General features: G+C 44.3%; 1 protein-coding gene across 1 annotated transcript in view; it reads right to left on the reverse strand.

Annotated features, from left to right (window-relative positions):
* Positions 1-18,246, reverse strand: part of CUNH1orf167 (chromosome unknown C1orf167 homolog) — a 52,235-nt gene extending 33,989 nt beyond the window's left edge. The window contains exons 1-4 of the mRNA XM_027843878.1: positions 18,166-18,246; positions 15,879-16,150; positions 11,531-11,718; positions 66-1,062 (exon numbers count right to left, since the gene is read on the reverse strand). Of these exons, the coding sequence (XP_027699679.1) occupies positions 66-1,062; positions 11,531-11,718; positions 15,879-16,150; positions 18,166-18,246 (1,538 nt within the window). The remainder of the gene's footprint in view (positions 1-65; positions 1,063-11,530; positions 11,719-15,878; positions 16,151-18,165) is intronic.
* Between the last annotated feature and the right edge of the window lie 395 nt (positions 18,247-18,641).

The following is an 18,641-nucleotide window of genomic DNA, read 5'->3' on the forward strand; positions in this document are numbered from 1 at the left end:
GTGTCAGATCTGGGGAAATCATTGGACTCACGGTGCTGTGGGAGAGAGTGAGGGGGCTGGGGTGCTCTGGTGTCAGGTGAGGGGCAGCCTCTGGAGGCGCAGCCCTGCAGGGGTGGGTGAGGGGACTGGGGTGCCCTGGTGTCAAGGTTGGAGAGGCCTCAGGAGAAGTGACCCTGTTCGAGTGGGGCCAGGTTCTGGGTTGCTCCTGAGACGTTCTGAGGAGCTCTGTTGGCCACTCAAGGTGCCTCATGGACAAGAGCAGGCGGGATGGGGAAAGCTTAGTTCTGGGTCTCGAGACCGGGGGGTGAGCTGATCGCTGGTGTCGGCCCGAGATGCCCAGGTCCTCCAAGGTGAGGGGCCATCTCACGGGATCTGGGGCCCAGCAACCTGAGGTACTCCGCAGTCTTGGGCTGGGCTGGACAAGACAATCCTGATGCCCAGACCGAGGGGGAGGGCTCAGCTCAGACCCTTGAGCCTTTGTGGCTTTTGGTGAGACCTGCACAGTGTTCCCAAGGCTAGGGAATGAAGATGATGATGGTTTATCCCTTGGAAATGGGTATCCGTGGGTCTGGCTCTTTGGCCTGCCAAGCCAGGAAGCACTTCCAGAACGTCGGGGCCACAAGAGTTCCCGCGAGCAACCTGCCAGGTTCCCGTCTGACCTCTCTAGTGTCTGAGGACTCCTGTGTCCCCCTCTCCTCTCCGGGTCTGCTCTGCTCAGCTTCATGTTGCTTTGCTGGAAGGAAAACCCTCTCCAAGGCCCAGATGCCCTTGGCCTCCAGGCCCGGGGTTGCAGGTTACTCTGTTGCTCAAAGCCAGAGTTACTCACCAGGCTTGTGGCATCTTGCAGGGGCTGGCCAGCAGGAGCCAGGTTGGTCTGAACCAAGGCCGAGAGCTTCCTGCTGACCACAGGCCTCCCCAGCTCCAACCTGCGGCCTGGCCCCAGGCCTGGTAGAATGGCAGGGACAGTCCTTTTGCTTTGAGTCCGGCAAGACACCATCTTGGTATCTCGTCCATTGCCTACAGAGAGGCTGACGCCCACATTCTTCTGAACCAGGCGTTGTCCTACAGGAAAAGCCACAAGGACCGGGAAATTGGGATCAATCAATCAATTCGTCAATAAGCACTGTGCTACATACTGGTGATACAAAGGAGAGTAAAAAACAGACCCTGCTGTCCAGACACGTACATTCTACTAAGAAGGATAAAACACGTCTGAGGAAGAGGAAGCATGGCGTAATAGCTACTGGGCCAGCCTTGGAGTCAGGAAGGCCTGGGTTTGAATGTTGGCGTAATGGAAAGTCCCATATTGGACTCCTGCTCCCTGGGTGGCTCTGGACAAATCAATAACTTCTCTGGGCCTGAGCTCCCTCAGCTGTCAAATGAGGTGGTGGCACTCGATAACCTCTCAGGTTCCTTCCAGAACAAGGTAGGACAGGGCCTGGTCTTGGAGTCAGGACCGGGGTTTAATCGCTGCGTGCCGTGACTGCAAAGTGTGCCTTTGGACAACCTCTGTAGGTCTCAGTTTCCTCTGGCACAGGGCAATTGATTTTTATCGGCTTCAGGAATAGTGGTGTTTCTACAGTAGGAATTTCCACTGTAGAAATTCCCTCCCAAACTGCTGTTTGGCAGCTAGCCTAGAGAGCAGCCTGGAGAAAAGGAGAAGTTAAATCACTTGGTCTGACATAGCTGGAATGTGTCAGCATTCATAAAATTATAAGTCAGAGCAGGAAGGGACTGTAGAGATCACCAAGTTTGACTCCATCATTTGACAACTGAGGAAACTGAGGCCTGCGGAGGTTGTCCAAGGTCACACCTTGTAGTCAGGGCACAGGGGGGATTAAATCTCAGTCCTGACTCTAACTTTTATTTTTCCTCTTGCACCAAAGGTCGTAGATTTAGAGCTAAAAGGGACTTTGAAGCCATTAAAACCAATCCCCTTATTTTTAAATTCATAAAATAAAATACAAAGCATTACCAAGGAAACCAATTCAATTGAAATAAAGTTGTTAAAAAAATTTAAAAACAAGTTTATGGACTCCCTGAAATTTATCCACAGACTCATTGGGCATCTGGGACCCCCTGGTTAAAAACCCCTGGCTTCGAACTTTTTCTCTTGAAAATATTAAAAATATTATTTTGAGAAGGGGTCCATAAGCTTCACCAGATTGCCAAAGGGGTCTAGATACAAAACAAGATTAAGATAAAAGGAAATTCAGATGATGTATAAATAAAAGATATCAACATTATTTTTTTTTAAAGGTTAGGAATTCATGACCTAGGCAGTGTCTATCTCGGGGACAGCCCTGGACCCCCGCGGCAACAAGAGAAAGTAGACAAAGACATAGGCAGAGAACAATGCAGGGAACCACTTGCAGCTCTTAAAAAGCGGGAGAAAGGCCTTGGGCATGGTCTAGAACGGGAGTAGGAGTCTCGTAGCAGCAAGCAGAAAAAGGTCGCAGAAGCAGGGGGCCTGGAGTCCCGACCATAGCAGAAAAATGGCCCTGAGCAGCATCTAAGTAAACCTGGTTCAACTCAGCATCCAGGCAGCCTGGGTCTGAACCACAGCAGGAGATTCTTGTAGAAGGTGGGGGCCTCATTTTAGCCACCAGGCTCAGGCCCAAATAAGGCCTGCCCACACTACAAATTAGGGTTCAATTCATGTAGAGCTCCCCAACCCTCAATTCCCAACCCCCAACCCAGACTCTGAGGATGCTGAAATGAGCAAACCAAAGAAAATGCCAAATGCTATGATAAAATGCCATGGAGAGAGAGAAGCCCAAAGTGTGACCCCCAAAGGAAAAAGTAACCTCAGGACATGTCCAGACAGAACATGTCTGAGGCTCTATGACAGCCTCAGGGGAAAAAATAGCTAAAACGGATTACAAGAGTACTTGGAAGAAATCTAACAAGAGATGCAAAAAAGAGCCAAAAAAGAAAGAATTTGAACCCCCAACAATGGTGAACCTCATTCAAGAACTAAACATCCTAAAAATGAGAATGGGCCAAAAAAAAAAAAAAACATCAAAAGATAGAAAAAAAGAACAGAAAAAAATGTAAGGAATATAATATTTTTAAAAAATTGACCTGAACACAAGTCAGTGAAAGATAATGTAAGAATTATTAGACTAACTGAAAACTGTAATAAAAAAAATTTAGGGGGCAGCTAGGTGGCGCAGTGGATAAAGCACTGGCCCTGAAGTCAGGAGGACCTGAGTTCAAATCCGACCTCAGACCAAACATTTGACACTAGCTGTGTGACCTTGGGCCAGTCTCTTAACCCCGATTGCCTCACTTAAAAAAAAAATTTTTTTGGATGTTGTATTTCAAGAAATCATGGATAAAAACTGCCCAGATCTCTTAGACCCAGAGGGCAAAGTGAAAATAAAAAGAATCTATCACTGACATCCAGAAAGAAACCCTACAATGAAAACTCTCAGAAACTTGTTATAAATTTTTTTCTCCCAGTTGTCTGTTTTCCTTCTAATCTTGGTTGCATTGGTCTTATTTGTACAAAAATTTTAAAATTTAATATAATCAAAATTATTTTATATCTTGTAATGCTCTCTATCTCGTTTAGTCACAAATTTTTCCCTTATCCACAGATCTCGCAGGTAAACTATTCCATGATCCCCTAACTTGCTTATGGTATCACCCTTTATGTCTAAATCATGTGCCCATTTTGATGAATGAGTACTTTGAAAAAATAAAATAGCCACATTAACAAAGGAATTGATTGTTTAAATCAGCTAATATCAGAAAAGAAAACTGAACAAGCCACAAATGAACTCCCTAAAAAAATACCCCAGATAGTAATGATCTGTTGGTGGAGTTGTGGACTGATCCTACCATTCTGGAGAGCAATTTAAAGCTATAATCAAAGGGCTATAAAACTATGCATACTCTTTAACCTAGTAATACCACAACTAGGCATATAAACCAAAGAGACCAAAGAAAAAAGGAAAAAAAAAACTATGTGTACAAAAATATTTATAGCAATTCTTTTTGTGGTGGCAAAGAATTAGAAATTGAGGGGATGCCCATCAATTGGGGAATGGCTGAACAAGTTGTATATTGATTGTGATTGGAATACTATTGTGCTATAAGAAATGATAAGGGGGATCATTTTAGAAAAACCTGGGAAGACCTATGTGAATGGATGCAGAGTGAAGTGAGCAGAACCAGGAGATCACTGTGCACAGCAAAAACAATACTGTAATGATGACCAATTGTGACAGATTTAGCTACTCATTACCACAATGAATCAAGAAAATTCTGAAGGACTCGTGATAAAAAATACTATATACTTCAGAGAGAGAACTGATGAAGTCAGAGTGCAGATTGAAGCATAATTTTTTTCACTTGCTTTATTTTTCTTGCTTTTTTTTGGCAATATGGAAATGTTTTGGATGATTTCACATGCATAATTGATATCATACTGCTTGTCTTCTCAATAGGTAAGGAAGGGCCTGGAGGAAGAGAGAATTTGGAACTCAAATTTAAAAAAAAGTTAAAAATAAATTTTAAAAATTATTTTAAAGAAAACATGCCAGGAACAGATAGATTTGCAAGTGAATTCTATCAAACATTCAGAGAACAATTAATTTTAATATTACATACACTGTAAAAAAGTAAGAAAAGATGTGACCCTTCTAATCTCTTTCTATGATAGAAATATGATCTTAATATCTAAACCAAGGAGAGACAAAACATAGAAATAAAACTATAGACCAATATCCCCAATGAACATCAATGCAAAAAATTTTAAATGTTAGAAAATAGGCCACAAAATACCATATTAGAAAGATTATACACTATGATTAAGTTGGATTTATGTCAGGAATGTAGAGCTGGCTCAATATAAGGAGCACTGTAAACAAAATAAACCATGTCAGTTATAAAAACAATAAAATCACATTATTATATCAGTAATTGAAAAGTTTTTTTCCACAAAATCCAACACCTGCTTCTATTAAAAACACTGGAAAGCATGGGAATAAATGGACCTTTCTTTAATATAGTAAATCATAACTCTCTCAAATCAAGAACTGGAGAATGTTAGAGGCTTTTCCATTAAGATCACGGGTAAGGCAAGGATGCCCATTATCATTACTAATATTTAACAAAGTACTGGAAATGCTAGCTATAACAATAAAGCAATAAAGAGAAATCAAGAGAATATACATAGGCAAAGAGGAAACAAAATCACTTCTTGCAGATGGTTTGATAACTTACTTAGAAAACTCTAAAGAGTCAACTAAAATTAATTGAAACAATAAATTGAGCAAAGTTGCAATATATAAATGAAATCCACTTGAATCATTAGCAGTACTGTATATTATCAACAAAACTCAACAAGAAAAGACAGAAAGACAAAATGCATTGAAAATAACTAAAGAATGGGACAGCTAGGTGGCACAGTGGATACAGCACCAGCCCTGGAGTCAGGAGGACCTGAGTTCAAATCTGGCCTCAGACATGTAGCTGTGTGACCCTGGGCAAGTCATTTAACTCCATTGCCTAGCCAAAAAAAAAAAAAAAAAGAAAGAAAATAACTAAAGAATGCATGAAATATTTGGGTAACTACCTACCTAGATATACCCATGAATTCAACTACTAAAGACTCTTTATAGCAATAATGATAAACTGAATAATTGGAGAAATATTGATTTCTCATGGGTAGGCCAAGCCAACAATATAAGAATGACAACACTAACTAAATTCATTTAATCATTTAGTACAATACCAATCAAACTACCTAAAGATTATTTTGTAGACCTAAAAAAAAATAAAATTCATATAAAAGAAAAAAAGGTCAAGGGAAGTAATGGAAAAAGTGGAAATGATGGTAGCCTAGCAGTACCAGATTTCAAACTATATTACAAACTATATTACATTATATTATTTGGTACGCTTTAAAAATAGGTCAACTGGAGGAACAGATTAGGTACTCACACATAGAAGTCAATGAATAAAGAAGCCTGCTGTTTGATTAGACACAAAGACCCCAGTTACTGGGGTGTGGACTCGTTCTTTCACAAAAACTGCTAGGAAAATTGGAATCAATATGGAAGAAAGTAGGTATAGGCCAACATCTCACAACACATACCAAGATAAACTCCAAATGGCTGTTGTAGAATAAAGGTAACAAGGAAGAAATTACCTCTCTGATCTAGGATAGGGGAAGAATTCATGACCAAATAAGGGGCAGAGAGATCACAGAAGATAAAATGGACAATTCTGATTATGTAAGTTTTTGCATAAAATTGAATGCAGTTCAAATTAGAAGGAAAACAAATAGCTGGGGGAAAAAATTCCTGCAGCAAGTCTTTCTGATAAAGATCTTGTATAACAAGACATACAGGTTATTCCAAAAGTCTTAGTATAGTTTTAAGCTACAAAAGCTTAACTTGCTTTAGTAGCTTAAAACTGTACTAAGAATTTTGGGACACCTTCAGTCAGTAAATAAACATTTATTAAGTGCCTACTATACGCCAGGCACTGTGCTATGGAGCTGGGGCTGCAAAGAAAGGCAAAAAACAATCTCTGATCTCATAGTCTAATGGGAAGAGACAACATGCAAATAAGTAGGTACAAACAAGCTAGAGGTGGGGTAACTTGGAGAAAATCTCAGAGGGAAGGCACTAGCATTGAAGGGAATGAGGTGGGAATTTGGCTGGTATTGGAACGAAGCCAGGAAGGCCAGGAGGTGGAGATGAGGAGAGAGAGAAGTCCAGGTGTGAGGGAGAGACAGAGAAAATGTCTAGGGGGCAGCTAGGTGGTGCAGTGGATAGAGTACCGGCCCTGAAGTCAGGAGGACCTGAGTTCAAATCCAGCCTCAGACCAAACACTTGACACTTACTAGCTGTGTGACCCTGGGCAAGTCACTTAACCCCAATTGCCTAAGAACAAAACAAAATGTCTAGAGTTGGAAGGTGAGGGGTCTTGTATGAGGAACAGCAACGAGGCCATTATCACTGGACTGAAGAGTACATATGGAGAATAAGATGGAAGAAGCCTGGAAAGAAGATGGGGAGCCGGCCTAGGTCATGAATGTCAAACAGAGAATTTTACATTTGATCTTGTAGGTGACATTGTAAGACTAAGAGCCATTCCCCAAAAGACAAATGGTCAAAGGATACAAACAGGCGTCTTTCAAAGAAAGAAATACAAACTATCAACAGCCATATTTTTAGAAATATGTATTGCATGACTTCACATGTATATCATATTGCTTGCCTTTTCATTGGGTAGGGGAGAGGCTGGAGGGAGGAAGAGAATTTAGAACTCAAAAATCAATGTTTAAAAAAATTAAATTAGGGGCAGCTAGGTGGCACAGTGGATAGAGCACCTGGACTCAGGAGTACTTGAGTTCAAATATGACCTCAAACACCTAACACTTACTAGCTGTGTGACCCTGGTCAAGTCACTTGACCCCATTGCCTAGCTCAAAAAAAAAAAATTAAATTAAATTAAACAGCTACACAAAAAAGTGCTCCAAATCACTAATGATTAGAGAAATGCAAGTTAAGGCAACTCTGAGGATCCATTTCACACTCCTTAGAATGGCAAAGATGACAAACGAGAAAAATTTCAAATACGGGCAGAGCCATGAATTGGTCCAGACATTCTGGAAAGCAATTTGGAACTATACCCATCTACTCCATGGTAATACTTCTAGTGATACTGGGCTTATCCGCTGCAAAGACATCTAATAAAGATGAAATATGCCCATAGTGTTGTTTGGTTGTTTCTGTCATGTTTGACTCTTCATAGCCCCATTTGGGGTTTTCTTAGCAAAGATGCTAGAGTGGTTTGCCATTTCCTTCTTCAGCTCATTTTACAGATGAGGAAACTGAGGCAAACAGGGTTAAGTGCCTTGCCTAAGGTCACATAGCCAGTAAATTTCTGAGGCCAGATTTGAACCCAGGAAGATGAGTCTTCCTGCCTCCAGACCCAGTGCTCTATGCACTATGACACCACCTAGCTGCCCAAAATAGGCCCATATGGAGACCAAGGGGGTGGCCACCTATTGGGGAATGACTACACAAATTATGGCATATGAATGGAATGGAATATTACTGAGCCATAAGAAAAAATGAAATAGAGTTTCAGAGAAAACTGGGAAGACCTCTATAAACTGATGCAAAGTGAAGTGAGCAGAACAATTTATGCAATGACAAAACTGTTATTTTATTTTGTGTTGTTTTTTGTTTGTTTCTTTGTTTCTTTGGTTTTTGAGACTGGGACTCCTTGCCTCACATCCACTCTCAGGCTGGATCCCAATTCTGACTGGAATGGAAACATTTTTTCAACTGGGTCTGGTTTTTCCCTCCTTCAGCAGCCTGGTGGCCCTTCACTCCTGAGAGCTCGCCATATTGGTACCAGACAGTGCAGACATCTGATCAGCCTTGGTCCTACTATAGCCCAGAACCCTAGCCTCAGCTTCCCCTATTAGCAAAGACTATAGATGAGAGCATCACACCTGGCTGACAGCAACATTATAAAGAAAAATAACAATGAAATATTTTAGAACTCTGATCAACACAATCACCAGCATGATTCCACAGGACCAGAGACGAAAACTCTTACCCCACCTCCCATACTTAAAAATGTAGAATGAGACATATTTTTGGACTTGGCTGATATAGGAATTTTTTCTGCTTGGTTTTGAATATTTTTTACAAGAGCCCTATCTATCTATCTATCTATCTAACTATCTATCTATCTATCTATCTATCTATCTATCTATCTATCTATCTATCTATCTATCTTTCTGTTAAGGGGGTCAAAGTGTGAGAGAAAATAAATACTCATAAAAAATAAAAGTAATATATAAATATAAAATATTTATAATATATAATAAAAGTATATAAAATATTTATAAAAACATAAAAATAAAGTTGTTTTTTTTTTTAATTGGAAATAAAAAGACAGCCTGGCAGCAGAGAGCTCACTTCAAAGTCAAGAAGACTTGGGTTTAAGTCTTGCCTTGGACTCATCCCTACTGGGCAGGATCTCTTGGGCTCCTAGACAGCTCTCTAAGCTGAGAAGCAGCAGAGAAGATGCTGATCTGCATGGATAGAGGGAGGTCCTCACCAGGAGCTCCCTACATGAATGAAATCACAGGTTGGTTAAAAAAACAAGCAAACAAGCAAACAAATCCCTGTAAATAATGTAGAACTTATGGAGCAATCGATGTGACATACCAAAATCTAGGTTTGAATCCTGTCTAGTTTACTGAGCCCTGTAGGGCCTTGGACAAGTCATTTCAGCTCTATAGGCCTCAGTTTCCTCCTATATAAGAGGAAGGGGCTGGATGAGATGAAATCAAAGGTTGCTCCCAGCTCTAAATCTGACCCTAAGACTTGGAGGTTTCTTTGTTTATTTGAAGGTTTTTGTGGACAACTATTAGTTTATAATTTTAAAAACTAAGTGAGAAAAGACCCAGATAGCCCAGTCACACAGCCAATCCTGACTTTCCTTGCTATTCCCAGGAAGGGGCAGGCAGTCAACTAATCAGTCAACATTTATTAAGCATTTAATGTGTGCCAGGCACTGCACTAAGCCCCAGAATAATAGATTAACCCACTTTTCAAAGTGTTGTTTCCTTCCCCCCCCACCCCCCCATTCATTTACTCTTTTCTTCAAGGCTCACAATACAATCTGGTGAGTGGGTAGGATGGGGCCCAGCTCCATAGACAGAGGAGTAAGGGAGGTAAAGGGACTTGCCTGGTGGGCTCATAGCGCTTAGAGCTGGAGGAAACCCTAGACATCATTTAATCCCACCCCCTTACTTTAAAAAGTAGGCAGCAGACAACGTGCCCACGGTCAAAGAGATGATAAAAGGCAAAGGCAGGATTGGAACCCAGGTCTCCAGACTCCTGGCTCACACTCTAACAGACTAAAAGGTAAGAGAACTCAGTATTCACCCCAGTCTTCAAAATGATCCCGTTTTCTCTGCGGTCTCTGGCTGAAAGACTGAATGATCATGCATGAAGCAACCAGCCTTCCAATGTCAGGAGCTACTGAATATAGGCATAGAGGCATAAATGTCAAGTTTATGAAGTTCACAGATGGCACCAAATAGGAATGGATAGCTGACACTGTGGGTGACAGGATCCTCAGAGGTCTCGGAGATAGGCTAGAACATAAGACTGAACCCAGTAAGATCCATTTTGATAGGGATAAATATAAAGTACTGAGCTTTGGCTCAAAAAATCAACTTCACAAGTATAAAATGAGGTGAGTAGTCGCTATCTGGAAGAGATCTAAGAATTGATGTGGCAGCTCAAAAAATTAACAAAATCTTAGGTGTATTTAGTTGGGAATAGCATTCAGAGAGAATGAGGCGATCATCTCAATGTGCTCCGCCCTGGTCAGAGCACATTTGAAATACTGTGCTCAGTTCTGGCATCCACATTCTAAGAGGCACAGGGATGTCCAGAGGAGGGTAACCAAGATGGTGAAGAGCCTTGAGGTCATGCCATGTTAGGATCAATTAAAGGAACTGGGGAGTTTAGGCAGCAGAAGAGAAGTCTTAGGACTGGATGGGAGAGCTCTCTTCAAGACTTTGAAGAACTGTACCCCAAATCCTGCTTGGCCCCAGGAGACAGGAACAATGGACAGAGAAGATGGTGGAAAGAGGAACCAAAGTCATAGCGAGTATCCAAGGGAGGACAACTGGAAAGATGATGGACCTCAAGGTCCGATGAAGTAGCCAGGGATGGAGAGGAGAAGACTTTGGGTGGGACTGGCTTCCAAAGCAGGGAAGAGGGATCCCCCTTGTTCTGCTTGGCCCCAGGAGGCAGAACCAGTAGCAACGGGGTCAAAGAAGCAAAGACACTAAATTTGCCATTAGGCTTGATGTAAAAAACAAACCAACAACAGCTCCCCTCCCCCAACATTCTTAACAAGTGTAGAATCGCAGACTCCAAACTGCAGGACGCGCACCCCAGCAACCTCTAATCCAATCCAAAAATGGACGGGCTTCATGCCAAGGCTGGATCGTCACTGGTCTGGCATGTTGTGGAGCCGTTTTTTTTCTGATGTGGGCTGGACTAGAACGCCTTTGAGGTCCTTTCCCAACTCTCAAACTCTGTGAATTAACAAATCTAGCTCATTGTTTCTATCTTTCGGTTTTCCACTGCACACAGAACTGACTCTCTCCCATCTGGGCAAGGAGGCCCACACCTTCTAACTCCCTACCATGGAGGTCCACTTGTCTCAGGTCATGTCTTTCTCTCTCTTCCTCTAGGGGTTCATTTTTCAGTCAGAAGTGGGGCCCTCAGGGCCCTGAGTCTACCACCCGCTCCTGGTAGCTTTGTCCTCTGGGCTGCCAGGAATGTCCCAGCTGAGGCTCTAAGAGGCTTAGCTCTTACATGAGCGGAAGCTGGCTAGCCCACAGCTGAGGTTGTACCTGCAGAAGGGGGTTGTGACGCCCCCAGCTGGTTTCAACCGAAGCTTCCTTCTGGCCAATGGGGGGGTCCAAGGAGGGCAACAGATGTAACCCCAGGAGGTAGAAACCTCATACCTGACTTCAGGTGGCCTCCTGGCCAGGGTGGCGTGTTCTCCTTCCTATAGGCATCCATGAGGTCTGGGTTGGGGATATCACCAGGAGTCCTCAGTCCAGGCGCCCCTATCAGAATGGTCTTTCTGGGCAGTAGTGATGGCCAGCAGATCACGGATTGGGCAGGTCTCTTAAGGAGAAGGTTGGGAGATCTGAGGGTCAAAGATAGAGCAGGGTCAAGGCTTCTCCTCATAGGACCTTCTCTGTTTGATCCCTTTACCTGAGACCTTCCCCTCCTCTTTTTTTTTTTTTTTGATCACAGTTAAGTGACTTGCCCTAGGTTACACAGCTAGTAAGTGTTAAGTGCCTGAGGCTGGATTTGAACTCAGGTCCTCCTGACTCCAAGGCCAGAGCTCTATTCACTGGGCCACCTAGCCACCCCATTCCCCTCCTCTTCCAGGGTAGTACTTGACCATCCCAGGTTTGAGTGGGGTGCTTGGTGAACTGAGAAGCCAGCTTATTCTGCCAACCCACCCAACTCAGTTTCCTCATCTTTAAGATGGCAGCATTGAACCCTCTAAGGTCCTTTCCTGTTGTAAATCCTATGAACTATATGCCAGACTCAGGATCCTTCCCTTCCTGGCCCTTCAGACAATTCTTTCTCTGACCCTCTTAGGCAAATGTCTGTCTGACTTTCCTGGTCCCATGTTAATGTCCAGGAAATCAAATGATCCATCACTCAATGAGCATTTATTTACTGTTTAGTCTGTGGCAGGCACTGTGCTAGGCCCCGGAGATATAAAGACCAAAAACTCCAAAACCCAATTCCTTCCCTCAAAGGACTTACATTCTATTGGGGGAGAAAATGTAGTCATAAAAGATTATAGGCAGCTAGGTGGTATACTACATTGAGCCCTAGATTTGAAGTTAGGAAGACTTCAGTCAATAATTAATAAATTAGCATTTATTATGTGCCTACTATGTGCCAGACACAGTGTGAAGTGCTGGACACTGTGACCTGAGTTCAAGTCCTGCCTCAGACCTTTTCTAGTTGTGTGATCCTGGAAAAGTCATTTAACCACCATTTGCCTCCATTTCCTCATCTGTAAAATGGGGATAATAACAGTACCTTGCTCCCAGGATTGTTGCAAAGATCAGATAAGATAATATTTATAAAGTGCTTTGTAAATTTTAAAGTGCTATGTAAATGTTTATTATTATTATTATTAGATGGAAAATACAAAAAATGAACACAAGGAAGGCAGTGGGAGCTAGTTGGAGGGGGGGGAGAATTAGGAAAGCCTCCAGAAGAAGAAAGTTGTGCTTGATAAAAATCTTAAAGGACACAAGGAAGAGAACAATAATTCATTAAGCACCTACTATGTGCCAGGTACTGTGCTAAGAGCTTTACAAATATTTTCTCATTTGATCATCACAGCAACCCTGGGAGGTAGTTATTATTATAATGGTCTGAGGCCAAATTTGAACTCGAGTCTTCCTGACTCCAGGACCAGAGCTCTAACCACTGAGTCGCCCAAAGGCAAGGCGTGCTTTCCAGGAGGGGGATACAACCAATCCAAAAGCAGAGGCCAGCGATGGAGTACCACATGAGAAACAACAAGAAGGTCATTTTGTGTTGGCCCATGGAGTAGAAGAAAAGAGAGGCTAGGGCCAGGTTATGAAGGGTTTAAATGCCCAACAAAGGAATCAATATTTTATCCTAGAGGAAGTAGGAAGCCATTGGAGTTTTAATAAGGGGAGTGATATGGTCAGACCTAAACTTTAGGAAAACCACTTTGGTAGCTGCATGGAGTATAGATTGGAGTGGGGGAGACCAATTAGGAGGCTCCTGAAATAGATCAGGTAATGAGAGGTGAAGGCCTGACCCAGGCTGGTGGCCGTGAGTAGATGCTGATGCTGTGAAGACAGAACTTAATCCAACAAGCATTTTTTCCAGTACCTTCTATGTAGCAGGCACTATCCTACACACTGGGGACAAGGTGTGAAACAGTCCCAACCCTCAGAGAATCTACAACCTGAAAATGGTAAACTTTAGCAACTCAATAGTTACGTAGGGGGAAGGTAGACAGATAAGGCAAGGATGATGCCATGGTAGCCAAACTGGGAGATGGAGAAGATGGTAAAGCCCTCAGGTAGTCCAGAAGTTGGGGGAGGGGAGAGATAAGGAATTTGGTTGTGTATCATTGAATTTGAGCATCTCGGAGTCATCTAGTTTGAAATGTCCAATTGGCAGGTGGTAACATAGAACTGATGCTCAGCGGGGAGACTGAGGCTGGATATATACCTTTGGATCTGGATCATTAGAAATGAGAGTTAAATTTGTGGGACCTGAGGTCACCAAGAAAAGAGAAGGGGGCTCAGGACAGAGGCCTGGGGGATATCCGCAGTGGGGGGGGGGTCATGTGGATGATGAAGCAGCAATGGAAAGTGGGAAGGAGCAGTGAGACAGATAGGAAGAGGACTGAGAGAGGGCAGGGTCACAAAGACTCAGAAGAGCAGGTTATCTAGGAGTAGATTGTGATCACCAGTGTCCAAGACAGATGCAGACAGGTCAAGATGGACAGGAGTGAGAAAAGCCATTGGACTGGCAAGGGATCGTTGGTCACTTTCTGGAAGGCAGCTCCATTTGAATGATGAGATATGAAGCCACATTTTAGAAGGGTAAGAAGTGACAGAGAAGAAGAACTGGAGGTAAGTTGTAGCATGATTTTTTTTTCTTCCCTAAGAAGTTTCGATGAGGAGGAAAGAATGGTAAGGTCTAGCAAAGGACTATTTTTCTTAATGATGGGACATGGCAAAGAATTGAACATTGAGGGGATGCCCACCAACTAAGGAACAAGTTGTGGTATATGAATGTAATGGAATACTACTGTGCTATAAGAAATGATGAGCAGATGGATTTCAGAAAAACCTGGAAAGACTCGTACGGACTGATGCTGAGTAAAGTGAGCAGAACCAGGAGAACGTTATACACAATAACAGCCACATTGTGCAATGATCAGCTGTGATAGATTTAGCTCTTCTCAGCAATGCAATGATCCAAGACAATTCTAAAAGACTCACGATGGAAAATGCTATCCACATTCAGAAAAAGAACTGATGAAGTCTGAATGCAGATTGAAGCATACTATTTTTGCTTTTTTCCCTCCATGGTTTTTTCCTTTTGTTCTGTTTCTTCATTCACAATATGACTAATGTGGAAATATGTTTAACATGATCGCACATTATAACCTATACCAGATTGCTTGACGTCTAAGGGTAGGGGGAGGGAGGCAGAAAAATTTGAAACTCAAAATCTTATAAAAAAATAAATGTTGAAAACTATCTTTATGTGTAATTGGAAAAAATAAAATATTGTTTACATAGTTAAAAATATTAAATGATGGGAGAGACCCAGCTGTTTGTATAGGAGGAACCAGGGGATAAGGATAGATTGAATATTATTGAAAAGGAAAAATTCAGCTGACTATGAGGGTAATTTGCTGGTCAGTATCAATGGCCTATGTAGAGATGTTGGCTTTGGCAAGGAGAGCCACCTCATCATCAGAGGCAGGAGGGAAGGAGGAGAGAATAGGGGATGAAGTCAAGGGCTTGTGAGATGTAAAGATGGAAAGAAGAGGAAAAGCCAGACCTTGTGCTGGTCCAACTGTCTGTCCCCTCTTGATGAGTTTGTGTATCTCTGGCCTCCTGTCCCTCTCCACCCGGAGGGAGCATCTTTGTGGTCAGAATCCTGGTGTCTTTCTACACAGTGCTCCTCCCATCACTGATCTTCTTTTTCTGTGTTTGTCATTTCCTGCCCCACTTTCCCTTCTCCACCATGGTTGTCTATGCCAGATCTTCACTCACATCTGTTTCCCAAGGATCCAATTCATTTGCTTGTTCAATCCCTCCCTTTTCTTCCCATATCTGAGTCTCTACTTAGTGAGTTCCCAGGACTCTCCTCTCTCTCCCCTCCCCTGATTACCCACTGCCTCCCTAGGACCCTCATCTGTCTCCTTTCCATCTTTCTCCAGGATCTTCATCTGTCTCCCCCGCACCCATTCCCAAGACTCACACCTGCGCCTATTCACTGCCTTCCCAGCCCCTTCATCTACACCCCTCTAGCTCTAGGACTCTTATCTACACCCTCCATCCGTCCTCAGAACCCTTATCTTTCTGCTTCACCCCAGGTCTGTCCTTCCTCACCGATCGTCCCCCATTCCCCGCCCCCAGGACCCTTGCCTGTCTGGCTTATGCCTCCCACCCCTCATCCTCATCTGCCTTTCTCCACTGCTCCAGGTCTATCCCTCTCGCTGGCCACCAGGGCTCACCCCATCCACTCTCTTCACTCCTCCCAGGTGCCCCAACTTACTCTGACCCCCAGAAGCACGGCTTCTTCGCGCCTCCCGAGGGGTCAGCTGCCGAGGCAAGTGGGGTCCGGGACAGGGCCAGTAACGACTGACAGCGCCTGGCCGGGCTGGCTGGCTCAAGTTCGCGCTCCGCGGCCTCCAGGCGGGAGGGGGCGGGGCGGGCCGCAGGGGGCCGGCCTAGCTGGACGCTCGCAAAGTGTCTGTGCTTGGCCGCTGGTGCTCCGGCATGCCCAAGATAGGGTGAGCCCAGCTCCGTCCATCGCAAGCGCGGGCTCTGTGCAGAGAACGTGCAGAGATTTGGGCGCTGGTTGCATGCATCTCTGCAAAATGTGCCCGGCTAAAAACCTTTTCCCTGCTCAAGGTGAGACCGAGTGCATAGCTCTTCCCTGGGCCAGTGTGCCCTGCAAACCCCATTCCTGGTTGCAAGCTTGTTCCGTGCACACTAGGTGTGCAGTGTGTCCCTGTGCCACATGTGACCTGATCCAAACTGTCGGACCTGTAAAGAGTAATGTGCCTCTAGAGGTTGCGTGCGGTCGGTGCACATGCCACCATCCCATTCTCCATCGGAATAAAGCATCTGCATTTTCTTTGGCCCTCGTCAGTAGTGCTGGGCACCTCCTCTTGCCTATCTTTTCTGGCAGTGCCCAGACCTAGGGCAGAGGTGGGGCCAAGGCTAGGAGAGCTTGGGTCTCCTTTCAACCTGGGCAGCCCAGCCCCACTGGGTGTTTGCAGGGTAAATCTCTGGCTTTGGGAGCTCTGAGGGGCCCAGACCCTTGCTTCCTGTGTGACCCTGGTGGTGTCACTTCCCTTTTCTAGGGAAAGGGAAGTTTGTAAAATGGAGGGGTTGGCCAAGATGGATCTGAGCTTGTGTATTTCAGCTGTAAAGTCCAATTGACCTCAGAGATAATTTGGGCTCATTTTCTCATTTTATGGAGAAAGGACTGGAAGCCCAGGGAAAACTGTTGGTTGGGAGGTTGGCTGCCACACTAACTGTCCCGTTCCCATGGAACTGGTCGCGGCACCCAAAGCCAAGAGTCACCTGACTGCCCTGTACCCAAACCAACCATCTGGTCACGTGCCAGGTTCTGTTGACTTGGCTTCATAATGCTCTTGGACCTTCCTTCGACCCCCAAAGGAGTCACTCGATCAGTGCAGACCCCTGGAATTGCTTCCCAACTGACCTTCCTGCCTTGTTTCCTGATGCATCTTCCTCTCTGCTAAGGGACACTTAACATGATATATTGGAGTTCTTAACCTTTTTGTGTGTCGTAGCAGTCTGGCAATGCCCACATATCCCTTTTAAGAATCTTTCTAAATAAAGGGAATGCTAAATTTCAGTTGGAGGTTCGTAAGAATATTTTTTTCAGGGGCAGCTAGGTGGCACAGTGCATAGAGCTCCAGCCTTGGAGTCAGGAGGACCTGAGTTCAAATGTGACCTCAGACACTTGACACTTAACTAGCTGTGTGACCCTGGGCAAGTCACTTAACCCTGACTGACTCAGCCAAAAAAAAAAATATATATATATATATATATTTTTTTTTTCCCATCCAAGCTCATGTACCTTTATGTAGGGGTTTGTGAGTCCTTAGTTCGGATATTCCTTATGCTACATGAATGAGTTCCTAGAATCAGAGACCTCGGTGATCATCTGGCTCATTTTATGGTTGAGGAAACCAAGACTCACAGGGTAAGTAACTGGCCCAAGGACACACATACAGTAAGGAACAGAATCAGGATTTGAACCCAATTCCTGCATTCCTCTGACTGCACCACACTATGGTTGTGTAAACACATGAATCCCATGGTTTTTGGTTGGAACCACAGTCCTACCCAGATTGGGGGTCCTGACTCCAAAAGGCCAGTTTCATTGTCCAGCTTAGCTTCCAGATCCACGATGCTGTATCCTCCACCTTCTGCAAGTTCTCCTTGATTCTAGTCAGCCTTGAAAGGAGCCACTTCCATCAAAAAGTTAAAAAAAATCCCAAAACCCAAACCCTAACCTTCAGTGGCTGGCTCCCCGGGGTTTACTATATATGATTCCAGGCTCACCACAAGCTGGCTCCCATCTTTCATTTACCCCACTTCAGCCAAACCAGAACACTTTCCATGCTGTCCTGCCCTCTCCCTTCAGCCCCAGCAGTGCCTCTGCTCATGCCACAAAGCCAGCCTGGGCATCTGACCCTTCTGCTGGCTTAGTGATGCCGCCCCTCCCCTAGCGTCTCCTAGCATTCCACCTGGACCTTTCACTCACACTCCCCCTTAGATGGCCCACGTGAAATCATCTTTACCCCTTCAGACAGGAGGATCCTTGGGCACAGAGATGTCATAGCTGTCTTTGTCTCTGGCAGCTTACACACCGTCTTGTCCATCGCATCATGTAATGGATTCATTTGAGTAAGTAACTTTGCTTTCCTTCAGCTGGGGAGCTCCAGCAGCTGCTCTGGGTGGCCATACAGAAGCCCCCATGGATACAGAGGGGTTCCAGCAGCTGGTCCTCAAGCCTCCCCCATCCTCCTGTTCCTCAGCTGCCTTCCTCAAGGAATGACTGGAATTTCTCAGGCTGGAACCCTAATGAACTGCAGCCAAGGGCGAGAATGATTTTGGGGGCCCCAGACTCAGATGTGGTCTGGGAAGGCTTGAGAAAGGTCAGGGAGCCAAGCCACATTATACTTCTTGCCCTTACGATGCCTTGGAAGGGAAGCCGATCATCAAGGGATGCTGGGGATGCTAGTGAACCACTAGAGGGCTGCTTTCAAACTGGAAA

This window comes from Vombatus ursinus, unplaced genomic scaffold, assembly GCF_900497805.2.
Source record: "Vombatus ursinus unplaced genomic scaffold, bare-nosed wombat genome assembly UNPS02014932.1, whole genome shotgun sequence".
Lineage (NCBI taxonomy): Eukaryota > Metazoa > Chordata > Mammalia > Diprotodontia > Vombatidae > Vombatus > Vombatus ursinus.